Here is an 18776-nt window from a genome sequence, read left to right on the forward strand (position 1 = left end):
CCAGTCGGGTCTGGAGTGACTGGTATGGAGCCGTCCTCGTTCTCGGGGGCTCATGGGGCAGCCCAGGGCTTGCAGCCCAGACAGACTTGGGCCTGGGCCGCAGCCCTGTCACCGCCGGGCTGTGCCACCAACAGCCAGCACCCTCCTTTGTCACTGCGCCCATTCTCCACGTGGGAAGTAGACCTACCCAGACGCCTGCGGGGCTGTGTAGGACGGTGAGCGATGCGTGGCCAAGGCATAGCGCGGCGGCCGGTGTCTCCAAGGTGCTGTCATGGTCATAGTGGCGCCAGGCCTCACGCAGGAGGAGGGGAGACACACGTGACAGGAAGGGAGGTGACATACCTGCTGCCACTGGGGGTCTGCCTCCGACTTCTGAGGGACTGTTGTCACATTTGTTAGGCAGAAGGGAAAGGAAACCAGGGGTGGGGAGGATGTGGGAATCAGTGAGAGCTCCGCGCACAGCACATTTCTGCATCTTCTGGTGACTCGGTCAAGGGCGCGGGGTCCACACCGGGACCTGCAGTGGCCCAGAGGCCTGTAGGCCTGTCTGGGGTTTGGGAGACACCAGGCTGAGTGATTAGAAGCCAGGCGCGGAGTGTGAAGGCGTTGGAGGTGATGTGAGAAGTCCCGGGCTCTGGACCACAGGAGGCTCCCTGCCCGCGGGACGGAGAGGACTGGTCAGAGACTGGCAGGTGCCGAGGGCCCAGCTGGGGATGTGGGAGAGCTGCACACCCCAGGGGTCGCCCTGAGCAGCCCCTGCCTGGTCTCCTGGTCTCCTCTGTCCTCCCCCGAAATGAGGGGCCAGTAGCGGCCTCCGAGTCCCCGCACTCCTGCGACCAGCCGCACAGCCACCAGCGGGCCTGTGCACCTCTGGGCCTCAGTTTCCCCTGCTGTGAGTCTCATGGGTTGGTTCTGCTTAATTAAGCGGGCGGAGTGGAGCCTGTGCGGGGCAAAAGCAAAAATGAACTATTGGGACTTCATCAAGATAAGAAGCTTTTGCACAGCAAAGGATACAGTCAGCAAAACTCAAAGACAACCTACAGGATGGGAGAAGATATGTGCAAATGACCTATCAGATAAAGGGCTAGTTTCCAAGATCTATAAAGAACTTATTAAACTCAACACCAAAGAAACAAACAATCCCATCATGAAATGGGCAAAAGACATGAAGAGAAACCTCACAGAGGAAGACATAGACATGGCCAACAAGCACATGAGGAAATGCTCAGCTTCACACACTCTGAAGAAGAAACCCCAGCCGCTGTTTTTCCCGGAATCCGCACAGCTCTGAAAGTCGGAGCAGCTTCTCCACCGTTTTGAGCTGAGGACTGAGTTTAGTGTTGCCCAGAAATGTGCCAGGGGGTGGGCTTGAGCCCGGGCAGCCGCGCATCGGCCGCGTCTCCCGAGCCCTTAGTCCCTTGGTGTCCTGCGCTACACGGGTGGGTGCTGCGGCCTCCCCGCTGCCCCTTGGGGCGCGGGCCCACCCGGAGGCCGTGGGGATGTGCCGCCACCTGGCGGTCACTGTGAGCACAGCGCCCGGCAGAGGCTCAGCGGGAGCCCGGCGGACACCCCGCCGGGGCAGGAAGCCTGGACCCCGCTGCCACTCTGTACACTGGCATCTCCTTGGTTTCTGAGCGCCTAGAACCTGTGAAAACTCAGAGTTGGCTGGAGCCTGCTCTGGACTCTCCATCAGGGCCTGGGGCCTTCCGTTGCACGTGGGGTTGGGGGCCCTGGTGGGCAGGACGTTGGACCAAGGAGCTCCGCTTTGCTGCGCAGGATTTTCTCTTGCTCAGAGTAAAGGAAACTTGGTCTTTCCCTTCTCCCTCGGGCTGGCTCTGAGTGGGTCTCTTGAACTCCGGCTGTAGGCCTCAGGAGTCCCTGGCTCCTTGGGCTCAAGTCACTGGGCCCTGGGGACAGTGGCTCTGGATCAGTCCTGGAGGAAGGCTTCTGAGGGCCTAGCCTCCTCCTCCTGGCTGACTGAAGCAGGGAAAGGAGGGGTGCTGGGAGAGGCCACCTTCTTGGCCATCTCGCTCTTTCTAAGCCTCTGCCGCTAGCTAGCACAAAGCTTTGTAAAAATATAAAGCTTTGCGGAAGTGGTAATGGGGCCAAGAGGAAGTGAACAAACTGACTTTGTGCAACTCCACAGGCAGCAGGGGAGGCAGCGTGAGCCAGCCTCAGGCAGAAACGACCACCCCCCACCTGCCCGCCATCCTGTCTCAGTGACTGCCTGGACTGCTGCTCTGATGAGCCCCCCACCCCACCCCGTGCCTGCCCCCTCGGCCGCAATCCTGCTCACACAGCATCTGGCTGTTGGTGCGGGGTGGTTGCTGGGGCTCTCTCAGGCTTGTCTGAGCAGCTGCAAAGGAGCAGATGAGCACTCTCTGGCCAGCCTCTCACCATGTTAAGCAGAACCCCAAGGGCAAGGTTGCGGTCCTGTGGCTGAGCTATGTCCAGGCGCGTCAGGCCTGGGGTCGGGACAGGTGAGGCCTTTCCTAGGGACTCCAGACGCTTCCTGTGGTTCGGGTTGATGGATCCTCCCTGATCCTTGCCTCTTCCATGGAGCTCAGATTCTTTTTGTAAAACTAAAACAGACACAACTCTTTGAGATGGGGGAAATTCCCTGAGCCACTTCTTACTTATAGTTAATTTTATTATTAAAGAAATATTTTGATACTCTGGTCCAATGAAAGTTTTCTTTCTATCCCAGAGCTCTCCTTGGGGCCCTGCCAAGTGGCCTGCTGGCTCCTCCACTTCTTTGTGATTCAGAGCAGGTGCTAGACCTACACTGTCCTTGTGCTCTGTTCCCACAGGCTTGGTCACCTCTTTTCCAGGTGTGAGGTTAGAACGTCATGTTGAGGATATGGCAACATCAAGTCCACGGATGCCTTGTACTTGTAAAAGCTTCATGTGGTTGTTCAGTTGCCCATTCATTTCCTGAAACCAGAGGCCTGGGTTTGATGCCGGCTCCGCCACTTCCTAGCTGCGCAACCCTGGGGAGGTTATGTCACCATTCTGAACCTGGTCTGCTCAGCTTTGATTACATTATCAATTTCATCAGAGAGCATTGAACAAGACTAAGAAAGTGAAGTGCCCAACACTGCAGATGGCATAAGGGAACATACCTGGCAGGTCCTAGCTGATTTATTGGTATTCTATACCCAGTGCCAAGCTGATGCCCCCGGTTCACTGAGGTGCTTTCCTACTCGTTCACTTATCAAAAAATATACTGGAGCACATCGATCCGCCAGGCATTGTGGTAGGGCTAGAAATGAAAAGTGGGGAGCCCTATGCTTCAGGAGCTTGCAGGATGACAGAGGAGGGGGGCCCGATAAACACAGCGCAGGGAGGGGATGTCTGGGAAGTTCTCTTCAGGGTCCTGTCTGAGAATAGTCTTGAAGAAAGAGTGCATGTGTTCTAGGTAGACATGGGGAGAAGGGCTTTCCAAGCCGGGTGCACAGGAGAGAGGAAGTGAAAGCATGGCGGTGCTTGTGGTGTCAGGGGGGAGGGGGACCCACGGTGCTTGTGGTATCAGGGGGGAGGAGGCTGCAGAGGCTGGGAGACTCCCGCCTTGAAAGGTCTCATGTGCCATTCCAGGGAGGCTGGACTTGATCCTAAGGGCTGCACAGAGGCTGTTGGGGGACTTGCATCTGGAGATGCCTCTGGAGGCTGAGGTGGTCCCTCCATGACAGATGAAGGAAGTTACCCGAGAGCAGCTGTGGGCCGTCTAGGGAGGGGGAGGGGTTGGTGGTAAGCAAGATGACCATCTGCCCTGGCCTCTCTGTCCTCTTCTCCAGGCTGCCTTCTGCTGTTCCATCTGGAGTGGAAAGTTGGCTCAGGGCCCAATCCTAGGCCTAATTGCAAAGTAACTGGAAACCTCTCTGTTCAACCTTCTTGTCACCCCTCTGAGTGGGAATGGGCTCAGGCCTCCCTTGTTCATGGAGAGGAATTTCCAGAGAACTCCCTGCTGGGAAGAGGTGGTTAGGTCAGGTGTCCCAAGAGTGCCCCCCCCGTCCCCCCGCTTATCCTTTTCTCCTGGAATGACTTTCTCACAGGCTATCCTGTACCCACCACACTGCTCCTGTCACGGTGCTGGGTCACAAAGCCCTCTCCTTGATTTCTCTAACCAAGCCAAGATGGGCTAGTCCTAAAAGGACTCACCTAGGTCCTAATGGAGGATGAAAGGGCTAAGAATCAGCAAACACACCAGTCAGGTTTCCAGCTGCAGCTGTCCAGTCCATCCCCGAGGCCTCGGTCCACTTCCCATGGCTAGATCCATGGCTCAGGCACTTTCCTGGCCTCTGCCACCTTTCCCCTTTGCCCAGCTTCTGGCCCATAACCACGCAGAGGCCCCTATCTCTCTCTCTTCCTTGGGAGCTGTCCATTGTCTGACCAGTTCTCAAACTCAGAACAAGGCTGTAAGGCAGACTTGGAGTGGCCAAAGCCCCCAGGAAACCACCCTATTGCTGTATTTTTGCTCCAACCAGGCAACAGGACTTGTCCCTACACCAAGAGAGTCTCTCTCTCACATAGGGCTGTTTGGTGCTAGCCGGTGGCAAGGGACAGGCCGGGAGGGCCCATCGTTTACAGCTTGCCACCAAGATTCAACAATTGCTTTAGGCCAAGAGCGACTTCTTTGGGTGGCATGCAGCCTTCTAAAAATAGGTCTCTGTGACTTCCTTCTCTGAAGCAGAGAGAAAAAAAGCAATGGCGGTAGAAACTTTGATGAGAAGCCCTGCTGGATGCAGGCAGAGTTAGCGCTGGAAAATGCTGGAGTGAAAGAGATGCAGTTGGAGAGGGCTGTCCCCCAGCCCAGGGAGAAATGACAAGTCTAGAGGCATGAGCAAGGGATTCAGCCTGGGCCAACCCGGGATGAGGTGGGGGAGCAGAGGGTGATGTGGAGGCCACATCCCGAGGCATCTCACCAGGGCCCTGGCGAGGAGGTAAACAACACTGTTGGTAGCGTCAAGGTTTAGTTGGGGCTGTACATGGATTGGCATTTAAGGCAAATATCATAAACCCTTCAGTTCACGGTGCAGGCTCAGGTCCACCCACCCCTTCTTGCTGTCTCTGTAAATAACCCCTTGGGGCAGGACTGAGAGCACCTGAACTAGAGGGACCTTAAGTGACCACTGCCTTTAAGTGTCTGGTTTCCAGAAGCTGCAGACCAGATGAACAACTTCCAGGAAAGCAGTTGGGTTCCTCATTCCTGCAGGCGGTGGTGAGAGGGTACGCTGTGTGACGGTGTGCACGCGTGGGCCTTTCCCTTCTCTCTGCCTGGCCATCATCCTGTTGTCCTGTTGTTCCTCAGAGAGAGTTGTCACCAGCTGGTTGCTGGCTGGAGGGAATGTGAGACCTTGGTGGGTGTGTGGGCTGACCCGGGAAATGGAGAGTCGGCAGATATGCTTATGGGAGGTGCCGAGCCTTTTTGCCCTTCTAAGCAGGGGCTCTTAGCTTGTTCCTTTAGCAAAGGATCTTTGATGCAGAAGCTGGATCCCAGCTGTGCCGGCCAAGAGTCCACTCATGCCCCTCAATTCTCAGCGCTCGCTGTTAACGCACTGTCTCAGTCTGTTCAGGCAACTGTAACAGAACACCAAAGCCTGGGCAGCTTATAAGCAACAGAAATGGTCAATTCTGTAGGCTGGGAGGCCCCAGATCAAGGTGCCAGCAGCTCTGGTGTCTGGTGGGAGACAGCTCCTTGTTCCTGAATGGCGGAAAGGGTGAAGGAGCTCTGTGGGGTGTCTCTTATAAGACAGTAATCCCACGTATGGTGGCTCCATCTCCTTGACCCAGCCATCTCCCAAAGACCCTACTCCTAATACTGTCACTTTGAGGCTCAGATCTCTCAACATATACATTTTGTGTGGGGTGGGGGAAGGACCCAGACATTCAATCTGTAGCGTACACTAAGAAAACAATAAATTCTGGCTAAGGCTGCCACCAAAATCTACTTCTTGTTCCCCTGTGGCTCCCGTTTGCCTCCTTGTCACGGGGTATTTCTGCTAAGCCAGCAGAAAGCCAGAACATTCAAGTCTGTGCTTCCACTGCTCTCTCACCCAGGCCTACACTCCCATCCAGTCCCAGAGTGAATGAATCTCGAGCCTTCTCCATGCCACTCACACCGCTCCTCTGCTCTTTTCATCTGCTTGTGAGTGTTCCTGGTCTCTGCTTCCTCTTGGCCCATCTCACTTCCTGACCGCCCCCCCTAAGAAGGTTGCTTATCTCGATGGAGCTCAAGGAGGGGCAGGAGGCAGAAGCTATGAGCGTGTCTGTCTGGGGAACTTAGAGGAACGGCACTTTCAGATTCACCCCATAAAGAACTGTCCTCCACGCTTCCGGGAGCCCAGGGGTGTGTGGCCCATGAAGGGGCAGGAAATGATTGCCCCGAGATGGGCACCCTCTAAGAAAAGAAGGGAGGCTCTCCAAGGGAGCGTCCCACCAGAGAAGAGAAGGAATGAGCAAGTTGTGAATTTGGGACCGTTGCTGTTGCACCTGAACCTCTAGCGAGATGCCTGGCAAGAGCTAGGCTCACCGGGCCACACGGATCCTGTCAGCACGCCTATTACTTGGGAAGCTCCTTGGAGAAAGCAAGATGGCTGTCAATGGCACTGCCCTGTTGTTGGCCAATGTCACCTACATCACAGTGGAGATTCTCATCGGGCTCTGCGCCATCGTGGGCAATGTGTTGGTCATCTGGGTGGTCAAGCTGAACCCCAGCCTACAGACCACCACCTTCTATTTCATTGTCTCCCTGGCCCTTGCTGACATTGCCGTTGGGGTGCTGGTCATGCCTTTGGCCATTGTCATCAGCCTGGGCATCACAATCCAATTTTATAACTGCCTTTTCATGACCTGCCTGCTGTTGATCTTCACTCATGCTTCCATCATGTCCCTGCTAGCCATTGCTGTGGACCGGTACCTGCGGGTCAAGCTCACTGTCAGGTAAGAGGGGCCGTGTGGGGCAGTGATGGAGGTGCCTGGGACCCAGGGCTTCTTCAATGAAACCGAATCAAAACTGGCCTCTGAACTTGAAAGAGGGAGCTACATTTCTTTTCACCATTTGGTGTGTGAGGGTTGGAACAGTGTTGAGCTGGGACTGGGGAACAGAGGAGTGCTCAGGCCGTCTCCGCTGACTATGGGGGTGTACGCTTAGGCCCCCGGGGCAGCTAAGATGGTGGAAGCTTGATGCACCTTCAATTAGTAAAAGATGTTCTTGGGTTTTAGAAATGACAGAAACCTACTAGATAAAATAAGGAGCAGACAGAAAAGAATAGGAGGAGAGAAATAAACGGATGCTTCTGTTCTTTGCAGACGTAGGTTATTTTCAAGTTATTTCGACTTTGCTTCCTCTTCCAAGCTGAGGAGGGGACCAAGAAACAGTTCTCCATTGCAGAAAGTAGCAATGTGATGAGGTGAACAGGACGGACCACCTAATGGAGACATCTCATTCCCCAGGTGTCCTGAGTGACAATTGTCTTGCCCTCCTTCTCTCTGATCTTAGGGAAGAGATGCAGGGAGGGGGCTGTAAACAAGCTTTTGATACTAAAAAGCCTGAGCTTCAAAGTCCAGATCTTGATATCTGAGCTGGGGCAAGTTACTTTTACTGCTTTGGTTCCTCATCTTTCCATAGCGGTTAAGATACTCTGAACACAAATCTACCTCGCTTCGATTTCACCTCTGCTACTTGTAGCTTGTACAGGTTACCAGGATTGCTTGCTTGCTTTCTTTCTTTCTTTCTTTCTTCTTTCTTTCTTTCTTTCTTTCTTTCTTTCTTCTTTCTTTCTTTCTTTCTTTCTTTCTTTCTTTCTTTCTTTCTTTCTTTTTTCCTTTTCCACCTATAACATGGGGACAAATATTGCCACTTCCTTGTAATTACATAGTTCACACGTGTAAGGCTCTTAAAAAAATGCCTGCACACGGTCTATGCTCAGTCAATAGTAGCTCCAACTCCTGTCATCTGTACCCATCACCAGCAATGAAATGGAGATTATCATAAAAATAGCTTTAGTTTGTTGTGAGATTTAACTGAGATAAAGTCTCCTAAGTACACAGTCAATACTTAACAAAATCAGTTTCCTTCTTGTGTTGTGTGTGGGATGTTGTCAGGAAGGATGGTGCTTCTCTGTGGATGAGTCATCTGAGGTTCTGGAAGCACTTCCACACGATCTCCACACCTCCACAGACCCATGTAACTCAATTATCAAGTGTGGATGCCAGTGCAAACAGAGAAGCAGGGGCAGGCACAGGTGGAGGGGAGTGTGGAGAGGCAGTTATAACTTCTGGGCTTCGGCACAGCAGCCAAACAAAAGAAGGCAGAGCGTTGCTGGAAAGGTGCTTTAAGGAGATAGGTCATTTCTCACCAGGTCCCAAGAGACCTAGAAAACTCTTACCTCCCAGGAGTCAAAGAATTCTTGGGCTGGAAATGGAGCTGTGAGTGTGGCAAAGTATTTTTAATCCATTCTTGATCATATTTCTTTTAAAAAGTCCCCCAGACACGTTTGCCGGAATGCCAGCACTCTCCATCCCCGTCCCCACCCCATCCCCATCCCCGCTCCTGTCACCCCCTGCCCCTTCCTGTAGCAATTCTATGAACTCACCCATTCTCTTCCATTCCAACAGATACAGGAGGGTCACCACACAAAGAAGAATATGGTTGGCCCTGGGGCTTTGCTGGCTGGTGTCCTTCCTGGTGGGACTGACCCCCATGTTTGGCTGGAACATGAAACTGACCTCAGAGCACCAGAGAAATGTCACCTTCCTCTCGTGCCAGTTCAGTTCTGTCATGAGGATGGACTACATGGTCTACTTCAGCTTCTTCACTTGGATCTTAATCCCCCTGGTTGTCATGTGTGCCATCTATCTTGACATATTCTATGTCATCCGGAACAAACTCAATCAGAACTTTTCAAGCTCCAAAGAGACAGGTGCATTTTATGGACGGGAGTTCAAGACGGCCAAGTCCCTGTTTCTGGTTCTCTTCCTGTTTGCTTTTTCCTGGCTGCCTTTATCTATCATCAACTGTATCACGTACTTTCATGGTGAGGTGCCACAGATCATACTGTATTTGGGCATTCTGCTCTCCCATGCTAACTCTATGATGAACCCTATTGTCTATGCTTATAAAATAAAGAAGTTCAAGGAAACCTATCTTTTGATCTTCAAGACCTATATGATCTGCCAGTCCTCTGATTCTTTGGACTCAAGCACTGAGTAGACTTCTGAGTAGTTGTCCTTGAAAGATGATTCTTCACCCCCATTAACCTCCAGATTCAACATCAGTAAACACTTGAGGACCTATTTGCCTGAGCCAAGGGCTTTCACATCCTTAATTTCTTCTACTGAGGTGGGGAGCATTTGACTGGTTGCCTCCAATTGTATCTCCCCTAACACCCTTCCTGTAATCCAATTATTTTCTTGTCCTTCTTCTCTGATTCACTGTTCTGGATGTCTGACTTGAGGAAAATGTCCTGCTGTTACTACTGTTTGTGTTCCTCCTTCCCAAGCAAGAGGAGAAGTTATGGAATCCGAAGGAGGCCTTGTTGACTCAGAGATGAAAAGTCCCAGTCCTGCGGGACATGAGTGTGGTGGCGACTCTGTTCCACTCCATTGCAGAATCACACCAAGAAACCTACCCCAGCAGATGTCAGGGAGATGGTAGGAACAGGTCACAAAGGGAGACTTAAACTGCTGAATTCATCTGTAATTGTATTTGAGGAAATAAAAATGACCACTAACTGTCATGTAGCTCTTTTCTGAGAGTTCAGGGTTACCTGAGGTTCACAGACCCAGCTGGCAGATCTTGGCACTCTAGCCCTTGCCACCGGGAGCCACATGCCACGTTCACCTGTTTGGACTCTGGGCCCCTCACCCCTTGCCTTAGAACACCCTGCTTTTTTTTTTTTTTTTTTCCGGGGCTGATCTGAGCTTTTGGCAACTTTATGAGCCATTCACCAATTGTTAGAGAAGGATCAAAGGGGCAAGAAAGGGGCACAGGGTAGCTATTACTTGTGGAGTGCTTTCTGTGAGCTAAGCACTTTCCATACCTTACTTTTTCTGATGTTGATATGTCTGAAGAATGTGCCACCATTATCATCCCATCCATTTTGCAGAAGGAAAACAGAGGCACAGAGAGGTTAAGTAACTTGTCTGTCTATAGTCAGTTAACAAGTAGTAAGGCCATATTTAAACTCAGTCCTGCCTTTTTGGGAGAACCCAAGTTCCCCACCTATTCTCAGGCACAAAGAAGGACCTGTAACTTCTCCAAAGTCCAAACTCTCAAGTTCACCTCATGTACAACTAGCAGATACATGGATACAACCTACGGTTTGTATGCTTGAGGACTGCTGATTGGGGCAGAGGCCTCAGGTACTATCACTGGTGTCTCATTAATCCGGATATCAGGCAGGGCTAGCGTCCTAATCACATCCTTCCAGCACTGAGTGTGGCTCTGGAGAGTCAGAGGACACCCCTGATTTGGTCTACTCAAATGTGCAGCTGTGGACTCTCCTCCAAACAATGAGTATATGAAGCTGATGAGAACAGCAAGATGGGGGTTTCAATTAAACCACTTCGAAGAACATAAGTGTACTGGAGATTTTTTTCCTTTAATTGATTCTTAGCTGGTTCTGAAAGTTTATCCTGATCGCAATCTTAGGCCAGAGGTCGGTAACTGTATTTACCTAATTAATGTTTCATTTCAGTAAATGTCCTCACTTCTTCCCCGCCAGCCCAGGAAGAATGAACGCTATCTGGGAGATTCAAACACTTCCATCTACTCTCCTACTAATGCCAAACTGTGTTGGTCGCTGACCTGCTCATTTGCCCGCAGCGCTCACAGTATCTTAAAGGCAAATGACTAGGACCCGCCTCCAGTGACGCTGGAGGTGTGGGAAGCAATATTCATCTCCCCAGTCTCCCCTTCAACATTTGGGGATCTTTCTTCTCTAAAAATCCAAGCGCCGCCCTCAAAACTACCACAAATTTTCCCCTTAATGGCATCCCCTTGTTTGATTTCAGGCTTTCCCTCCTCAATCCCCCAGAATTAATTTTTGTGCTTAGTTAACATGCCCCTTCAGGCTGAGGCCCTGTGTTTACCATGGGGCTTCTGGTGACCCCGGTACACTCATCTGCACAGAGGCCACCTTTGCCCACTGGGACCTTTGAGGGAAGTGCTGGTTAGTTTTCAATCCCAAACAGAGGCAGCTTCATAATTTACAAACAATTTCTAGCAGTTGCTATAGCAACACATAGAAAATTTGGGTTAAGGGGACAGCTTCCTTCCAAGCAAAGCAGGAGTCTGTCCTGTGTCATTTGGTATCGTAAGATGAGCTATAGTCCCCGAGTCTCAGAAAAAAAAGCTTTTTTTCTCTCTTTTCCTTTTCTCTTCTTTTCTTCTCTTTCTTTCTGAAGGCCATTGCTTAGCAAACCCACTGAGTTCTGCAAGGAAGTTATAGTTTGCAGGGAGTTATAGTGTGGTTGTTTTTTTATGTTTTGTTTTATTTTGTTTTGGTCAAGTAGGAATGTCCTGGGCTAAGATGGTCCACCAGCCCACTAAAAGCCCTTAAAGTGAGGATGCCTTTTGAAGTAGACTCAAAAAAGATGAACTAAGAATCACTGGTGAGGAGCTTTAGTAGAAGTGGCGAGCTCCACCCTGGTTTCAGGTTTAGAGATCAGCGTCACTTGCGCCTCCTCAGGCCTGTCTCTTGGCTAGCCTCCTTTAACGGGACACTTGAAGGTGGTTGTTGATTCTCTGTTCCAAAAGGAATAAGGTAAAAAGACTACCCAGACAAAACTGAGTTTTGCTTCCTCCTCCTCTGTATGAATTCTCTGGAACCACAGTAGATGTTGAGTAGCTGGGTTTATGTACCTAATTTTTTTTTTTTAAATCAAGTCTACCGTGGATATAAGCGAAGACCAAGTGGCAACAAGCAAAGGCTACCCCAAGTTTGCAATAGCAAGAGAGTCAGTCGCTGCCACTTGCATTTTGGCAGAGACTTGAAGGCAGGCAGAGGAGTAGGCAAGCTCTCTGGTGGCAACAGGGAGGCTTCAGGTGTGCCATTGGCCTGGGGAAGCTATGAGAAGTGGGGCATTCCTGTGTGATTGGCAAGGTGAGCATATTTGGCTTTCTCTGGTTGGTCCCCAGCTGGAAGAAGGACAAACATTTGGAAAGCTGTCAGTTACTACTAGCCATCTGGGGTTGTCACAGGGATTATCTTTTGGTGTTCTGGACTTCTGCTAGAGATTATGGTCTGACTTTCTACAAAACTGACTTTTAACAGGCTGGCTTCCCTGTCCAGTTACTACAGATAAAATGCTGGTTTCCTGGGCCAGATGTTCTGTCCAGAGGTCTAGTTTTATATATGGTCTGGCCATTGTCTGTGGGTAAATTCAGTCTTACAACCAGGTGCTCATTTTTTAGAGACACTCTGCCCTTAGATGCCTTCCTGGATATGCTGCAAATGGGGAAACAGGCTGCCTGTTGCCACAATTGCTCAGATGACATGCTGTATGTCCCCTTGTAGTCTATACTTCTGCTGTGTTATTACTATTGGGGAAGGAAGAGTATGCTGGAAAGAATTTTTCTCCCCCTCTCAGATTTAGCATCAGATCATGGTGGCTGTACTAGCTGTGTGAACTCGGGCAGTTTCCTAAAACTGAACCTTGTCATCCCTGTGTCAGAGTTTTGTTTTGTTTTTACTTTTTATTATGGAAAACTTGAGGCACACAAAAGTGAAGAGGCCAGCATAATAACCTCTCAGATATTGATGATTCTGCTTTAATAATGATCAACCAATGTTGATCATCCAGTGTTGTTCCATTTATGTCTCTATCCACTCACCCCACCCTGATTATCTTGAAATTTTGGACATCAAATTATTTTATCTGCAAACATTTTGGTTTTTATTTATGAAAAGTATTTTGGGAGGGGGCGGGGGGGGCCCGGGTGGCTCGGTGGTTGAGTGTCTGCCTTTGGCCCGGACATGATTCCGGGTCTGGGGATCGAGTCCCACATTGATGTCCCCGCAGAGAGCCTGCTTCTCCCTCTGCCTGGGTCTCTGCCTCTTTCTGTGTCTCTTATGAATAAATAGATGAAATCTAAAATACATATATATATAAATTTTTTTAAATGATCAATTGGCTTGTTCTTATTACCCACTCATCTTCTTAAGTTACACATCTGAGAAACAAAAATTAATTTTATCCTTACAAGGCAGCAACAGAACTAAGGAGCATCAACTAATACTCAGAATGAGAATAGACACATGGTTCATTCTAAAACTCTGGGCCTCTCCTTTGCTTTCAAATGCAACCTTTTCTTGTCTTGGAACTTTACTGATATCTATGCCCAACCCACTTCTCCTGTTGCTACTTTTCTTTGGTTTCTTTCTTTTCTTTTTCTTTTTTTTTTTTTTTTTTTTAGATTTTATTTATTTATTCATGAGAGACACAGAGAGAGAGGCAGAGACACAGGCAGAGGGAGAAGCAGGCTCCCTGAGGGGACCCCAATGTAGGACTTGATCCCAGAATCCTGGGATCACACCCTAAGCCAAAGGCAGATGCTTAACCACTGAGCCACCCAGGGGCCTCCTTTCCTTGGTTTCATGGCAATATCTCTGAGCCATTCCTAGTGTTCTTTTTGCATGCAGCTTTCTCAGAGATAAGGACTCAATGATGAATTTCTATATGAATTATCAATTCTATATGATATCTAGTCAATATGAATTATCAGTTGCTATGCAATTTTTATTTTCTTTTTTAAAAGATTTTATTTATTTATTTGAGAGCATGGGCGAGCAAGCACAAGCTGTGGGGAAGGAGAGAGACAAGTAGACTCCGCACTGAGCAGAGACCTGACATAGAGCTGGATCCCAGCACCCTGAGACCATGACTGGAGCTAGACACCCAACCAACTGAGCCACCCAGGTGCCCCAATTTTTATTGATTTTCTTGATCACAACAGGCTAGCCCTGATTCAGTTTAGGAGGGGACTAAACAACAGCAAGAGTACCAGGAACCATCTTAGAGGCTAGTTATTTTATTTTATTTTATTTAAAAAGGAACTCAATTCCTCCAGGTTTTTAAATTTTATTTTTATTTTTATTTTTTAAAGATTTTATTTATTTATTCATGAGAGACACGGAGAGAGAGAGAGAGAGGCAGAGACACAGGCAGAGGGAGAAGCAGGCTCCATGCAGGGAGCCCCATGTGGGACTCGATCCTGGGTCTCCAGGATCACGCCCCGGGCTGAAGGCAGTGCTAAACCACTGAGCCACCCAGGCTCCCCAACCAGATTTTTTTTTAAAAGACTTAATCTTTAAAAATTATTTTAGGGGATCCCCGGGTGGCGCAGCGGTTTGGCGCCTGCCTTTGGCCCAGGGCGCAATCCTGGAGACCCGGGATCAAATCCCACGTCAGGCTCCTGGTGCATGGAGCCTTTTTGTGTCTCTGCCTCTGTCTCTCTCTCTCACTATCATAAATAAAAAAAATTTAAAAAAATTATTTTAGAAGGAGAGAGAGTGTGTGCATGGGCACGCACATGCATGTGCATGCACAGGGTGGGGAGAGGGAGGAAGAAAGAATCTTCATCAGACTCCACACTGAGCATGGAGCCCAACATGCGGTTTGATCTCACCACTCTGAGATCACAGCCTGAGCCAAACCCAAGAGCCAGACCCTTAACCAACTGAGCCATCCAGGTGCCCCTTAGAGGCTGATTTTTTTTTTTTTAGAGGTTGATTATTGACAATGTTATTATCCCATCTGAAAAAAACAATAATTTCTTGACATCATCAACTATCTCCCCATTATCTAGACCTTCAGTCGGGATCCAAATAAGTTCTATAGATGGTAGTTTGTCATTACCTCTCTTAAGCCTCTTTTAATCTATAGATTCCTCCTTCTTTCCTTACCACCACCCACTTCCCTGCCTTTTTTTCCACTTTGCGGTTTATTGATGGAACTCACAGAGGTTTGATGAGGAGTAAATAAGGCACCTTTATCACGGTGCAGGTAAAACACACACCTGAAGCAGGCCCACACGCTGACTGCGTGGGAAGGAAAGAAAGGCCCTCTCCCTCAGGAGAGGATATTACTGAACGACCCGGATCAGACACTCATCCCCATCCGGCCCTTGATGGGAAGGGCTAGCTTTAGGGTGTGAGAAGTAGTGTTCAGCTTAAATTCTTCTGTAATTCAAACTTTAAAAATCAGCAGTCAGGCCATGAGTCCCAATAGGAACCAAGAGAAGCTTTTATCACTGCATTGACATCTCCTTGACTTGTCCCGGCTCTGCCCAGGAAACTCTCAGGAGGTCTGGAAGCGGCAGCCCTGGCTGCCAACACCAAAATACCACGTGGACGCCACTCCATGCTCCTGATGCCAGGTGCATCTGCTTTTAACAGCTTTGCCCAACCCCACTCTCTGGATGAGGCTTCAGCGTCCACTTGGGAGTCAGGGAAGTTAGCAATCTCCTCATTAGTCTTCCCCTCAGCTAAAAGAGAACTGGGCCTCCAAGAGTGGTGGATGTGCCCTCTGGCGATACCCGGTGCATTGGCAGGACAGGGTACAGTCCCACACTTGAATGTGGGCCCACGCTGGCATGTATGCTTGTGTTCTGCTAATTGGGTACAAGGCTTTGTTGCACCAGGGTGTATTTATCCAGGAGGAGAATCTCCACCGCTGTTTTGGGAGTGCCAGGAAGCCCACACTTTTTTTCAGTTGCCCACATTATTACATAAGTAAGTTTATTTCCACGAATGGCATCCCCCTGATGAGGTACCCTTGTGCAGTGCACAACCTGGATAGCTACACATGGCAGCACTGCTTGGCTTGACTGGTTGTTCCCTTTGCCCTGGTCTCTTCAAACAGGATAAAACCAGCTGAGGCTCAAAGATCTGGTTTCCCTTAAACAGATCCAGGATTCCTGAGACCTCTGGGCATAGCCTGTCATTCCAGTTGAAGGTTGTTCACTTCCTTCCAGTCATGGGGTTCTTCGTTCTGCTCTTCCTGACTGCCTTTTCAGGTAAAATACAGAGAGGAAGCATCTCCAGCCTCCAAACTTCCCAAACACTTTGCATTCCCTTCTCTGCTGCTTGGAGTGGCTGCTCCATAGCCTGAACCACCGAAGGAGTGGGATAGGAAAAAAGAAGGAGAAAAATCCTGTCTGGACTCATCCTTGTTCTTAGCTCTGATAAGTGAGCTGTGGCAGGGAGGGGATGAAAGGGGAATGGAAGGAGGCTGGAAGGAATCTGAAAGCCTCAGCTAAAAATGTGGGCTCTGTACTCTCTCAGCGGAAGTTCCCCTTCCCTCCTCCTTCTCCCCAGAAAAGTGTTTGTGCAGAGGAACAAGGCTGGGACTCCCTGCTGCCTGTCTATGCCTGAGCCCAGGGGTGAGACCTGAGCTGGGAGGCGAGGGTGGCTGGCCTGGGGGCTCTGCTGCCCTCTGGCCTGCTGACCTTTCTTGCTGCTGTCCTCTCCCTGGGTCAGGGTCCAGGCCTGCAGACTGAGCATTAACCCATCTTCCTTGTGTGGTGTGAATCTGGTAGCATGAAGACTTTTGAATTCTTAAGATTAGGTTCAAGTCCTGGTAATTTTAGAAATGCTTGCTGAGAGAACAAAAAATCAAGTCATATCAATTCACACAAGGGACGCGAGCATGCCGTGCAGGCTGGTCCCAGGCAGCATTTGCGGGGACCTGGCACACCTCTGGAAGGCTGAGAGACAGAGGGCCCTGCTGCCCACATCTTCTCCTTGTCCAGATACTTCCCCAGCCATGGTCGAGCAGGACGTGGCGTGCACGACTTCCTCCCTACGCAATATCCGGAGAATGATGGCGCTACCCCTGCGGGCGTTGCACAGAGGAAATGGGAAGTTCCTTGCTCCTAAGAACAGAAGCTGGCTCCCTCTGTTCTTGGCCCTCTGCAGCCAGCAGAAGCCTTCAAACCTTGTCACTTACTTTTTGAGAGGGCCAGAGTGGAGTAGGGGGCCAGGGGCAGGGGTGAGAGGCCGCCTCTGTCCTTGAAGAAGGGTATCCCTCAGGCCAGAGCTGTGCAAGTTGCTGGCTCGGCCTGCTATAACGAACTGCACAGACTGGGTAGCTGGAGAGACATGAGACATGACTTGTCGTTTGGCCTGTCCTCCTGTATCCTAGACTCCTTTTTCATAAGGACACCACTCAAGTTGCATTGGGCCTTTCTAATGACCTTATTGTAAACTAATTACCTCTTTAAAGGCTCAATCCCCAAATGCAGTCACATTCTGAGGTACTGGAGGTTAACAGTTGAACATATGAATTTGGCCCCTCATAGTCATACCCAAAACAAGAAAATGAAAATTCAGCTTCCCTGTGCTTTAACTGACTTTTTACTGGATGACAAGAGCTGTAACATGTTTAAAAGAACGATGGTGTGTGTGTGTGTGTGTGTGTGTGTGTGTGTGTGTGTGTGGATACACATGCACACATGCCCATGTCTATTTTGACAGATGCCATGGTTATGGACAAGAAGGTCAAGGAAAGCTTTGTGCTGGACACAGCTTCTGCTACCTGCAACTACAATGCCCACTATAAGGACCATCGCAAATACTGGTACTGAGGCTACATTCGGGACTATGGCACCATCATTGCATTCACACCCATAGTACCGACCACGTGGTCCTGAGGGACACAGGAAGCCAGTTCATCATCACTGTGTCCTGCCTGACCAAGGAGGATACGGGCTGGTACCGGTGTGGCATCCAATGGGACTTTGACAGGGATGGCATGGATTTTACAGAGCTGGTTGTGACTGACAACAGAGGAGGCCTCGCCAGTGATTTTTGGTCTGGGAAAGGTAAGGAGTCGGCCAGGGGTCTATTCAGGGGCAACCTGTGCGTTGGTGTGGTAAATACTCACTGAAGCTAGTGAGTGCCAAGTCAGGTTCCCGCTAGGTTCTCTGGGGTAACCTGGTCTCTCCTTCCCTCCGAAGCCTGGTGGTTGCTAATGGTGCTGGGGATTAATTTGGAATTGGGGGAAGAGAACGGTGTGTGGGCTCCAGGTTACTCTTGGAACTTCCCTTCCTTCCCAGCAATCTGGCCCATGGGATTTGGGAGAGGCTCATGGTGGCTGACAGGTGGGAGGGCTCTGTTCTGCTGGCCAGGAAAGGCTCTGAGGTTGTCATTACACGTCTGTGCTCCATAGCCAGGATTGTAGGTCTAGAGTCTTGAAGATCCCTTCCTTGAGAGGTGAGCGAGGCTATAAAAAATGACCTGGGTGCCCGGATGAGCACCCTCAGAAACTGGGATGAAGATCATGGCCAAAATGGTCAGGAGGGCAGTTCACACCAGGAGGCTGCTGGGTTGGGTGTAGGTTGGCCTGGAGCCTGTAGGGGGAGGTCTGCTTAAGGCACTTGACTGCTCCAAAATTCTCCTGGCAAATGCTGAAATCCTCCCTTTCGCATCAGAAAGCCTCTGTCTCAGGCAAAGAGCTTATGGAAAGCACTAGACTTTTTCTTTTTTCCTTCTGTGGCTTCTCAGTTATTTCCATTTCCAGAAGAGATGTCTTTCTTTTTTTTTATTTTTTTATTGGAGTTCAATTTGCCAACATATAGCATAACACCCAGTGTTCATCGCGCCAAGTGCCCCCCTCAGTGCCCATCACCCAGGCATCCCAACCCCCCGCCCACCTCCCCTTCTACCACCCCTAGTTCATTTCCCAGAGTTAGGAGTCTCTCACGTTCTGTCTCCCTTTCTGATATTTCCCACTCATTTTTTCTCCTTTCCCCTTTATTCCCATTCACTATTTTT

At 49.9% G+C, this 18776-nt stretch overlaps 2 protein-coding genes across 2 annotated transcripts; both read left to right on the forward strand.

Moving 5' to 3' along the window:
- Window positions 1–6018: 6018 nt before the first annotated feature.
- Window positions 6019–9735, forward strand: ADORA3 (adenosine A3 receptor). The gene is made up of 2 exons (XM_025452884.3): window positions 6019–6939; window positions 8617–9735. Exons 1-2 carry the CDS (start codon window positions 6590–6592, stop codon window positions 9209–9211), a joined length of 945 nt encoding a protein of 314 aa, XP_025308669.1. The 5' UTR covers window positions 6019–6589; the 3' UTR covers window positions 9212–9735.
- Window positions 9736–15595: 5860 nt separating this feature from the next.
- On the forward strand, window positions 15596–17889 carry TMIGD3 (transmembrane and immunoglobulin domain containing 3). The gene is given in 4 exon segments (XM_035700434.1): window positions 15596–15771; window positions 15909–16018; window positions 17478–17627; window positions 17630–17889. Coding segments are annotated over 4 exon segments (696 nt in total).
- Window positions 17890–18776: the final 887 nt, after the last annotated feature.

This window comes from Canis lupus, chromosome 17 (assembly GCF_003254725.2).
Source record: "Canis lupus dingo isolate Sandy chromosome 17, ASM325472v2, whole genome shotgun sequence".
Lineage (NCBI taxonomy): Eukaryota > Metazoa > Chordata > Mammalia > Carnivora > Canidae > Canis > Canis lupus.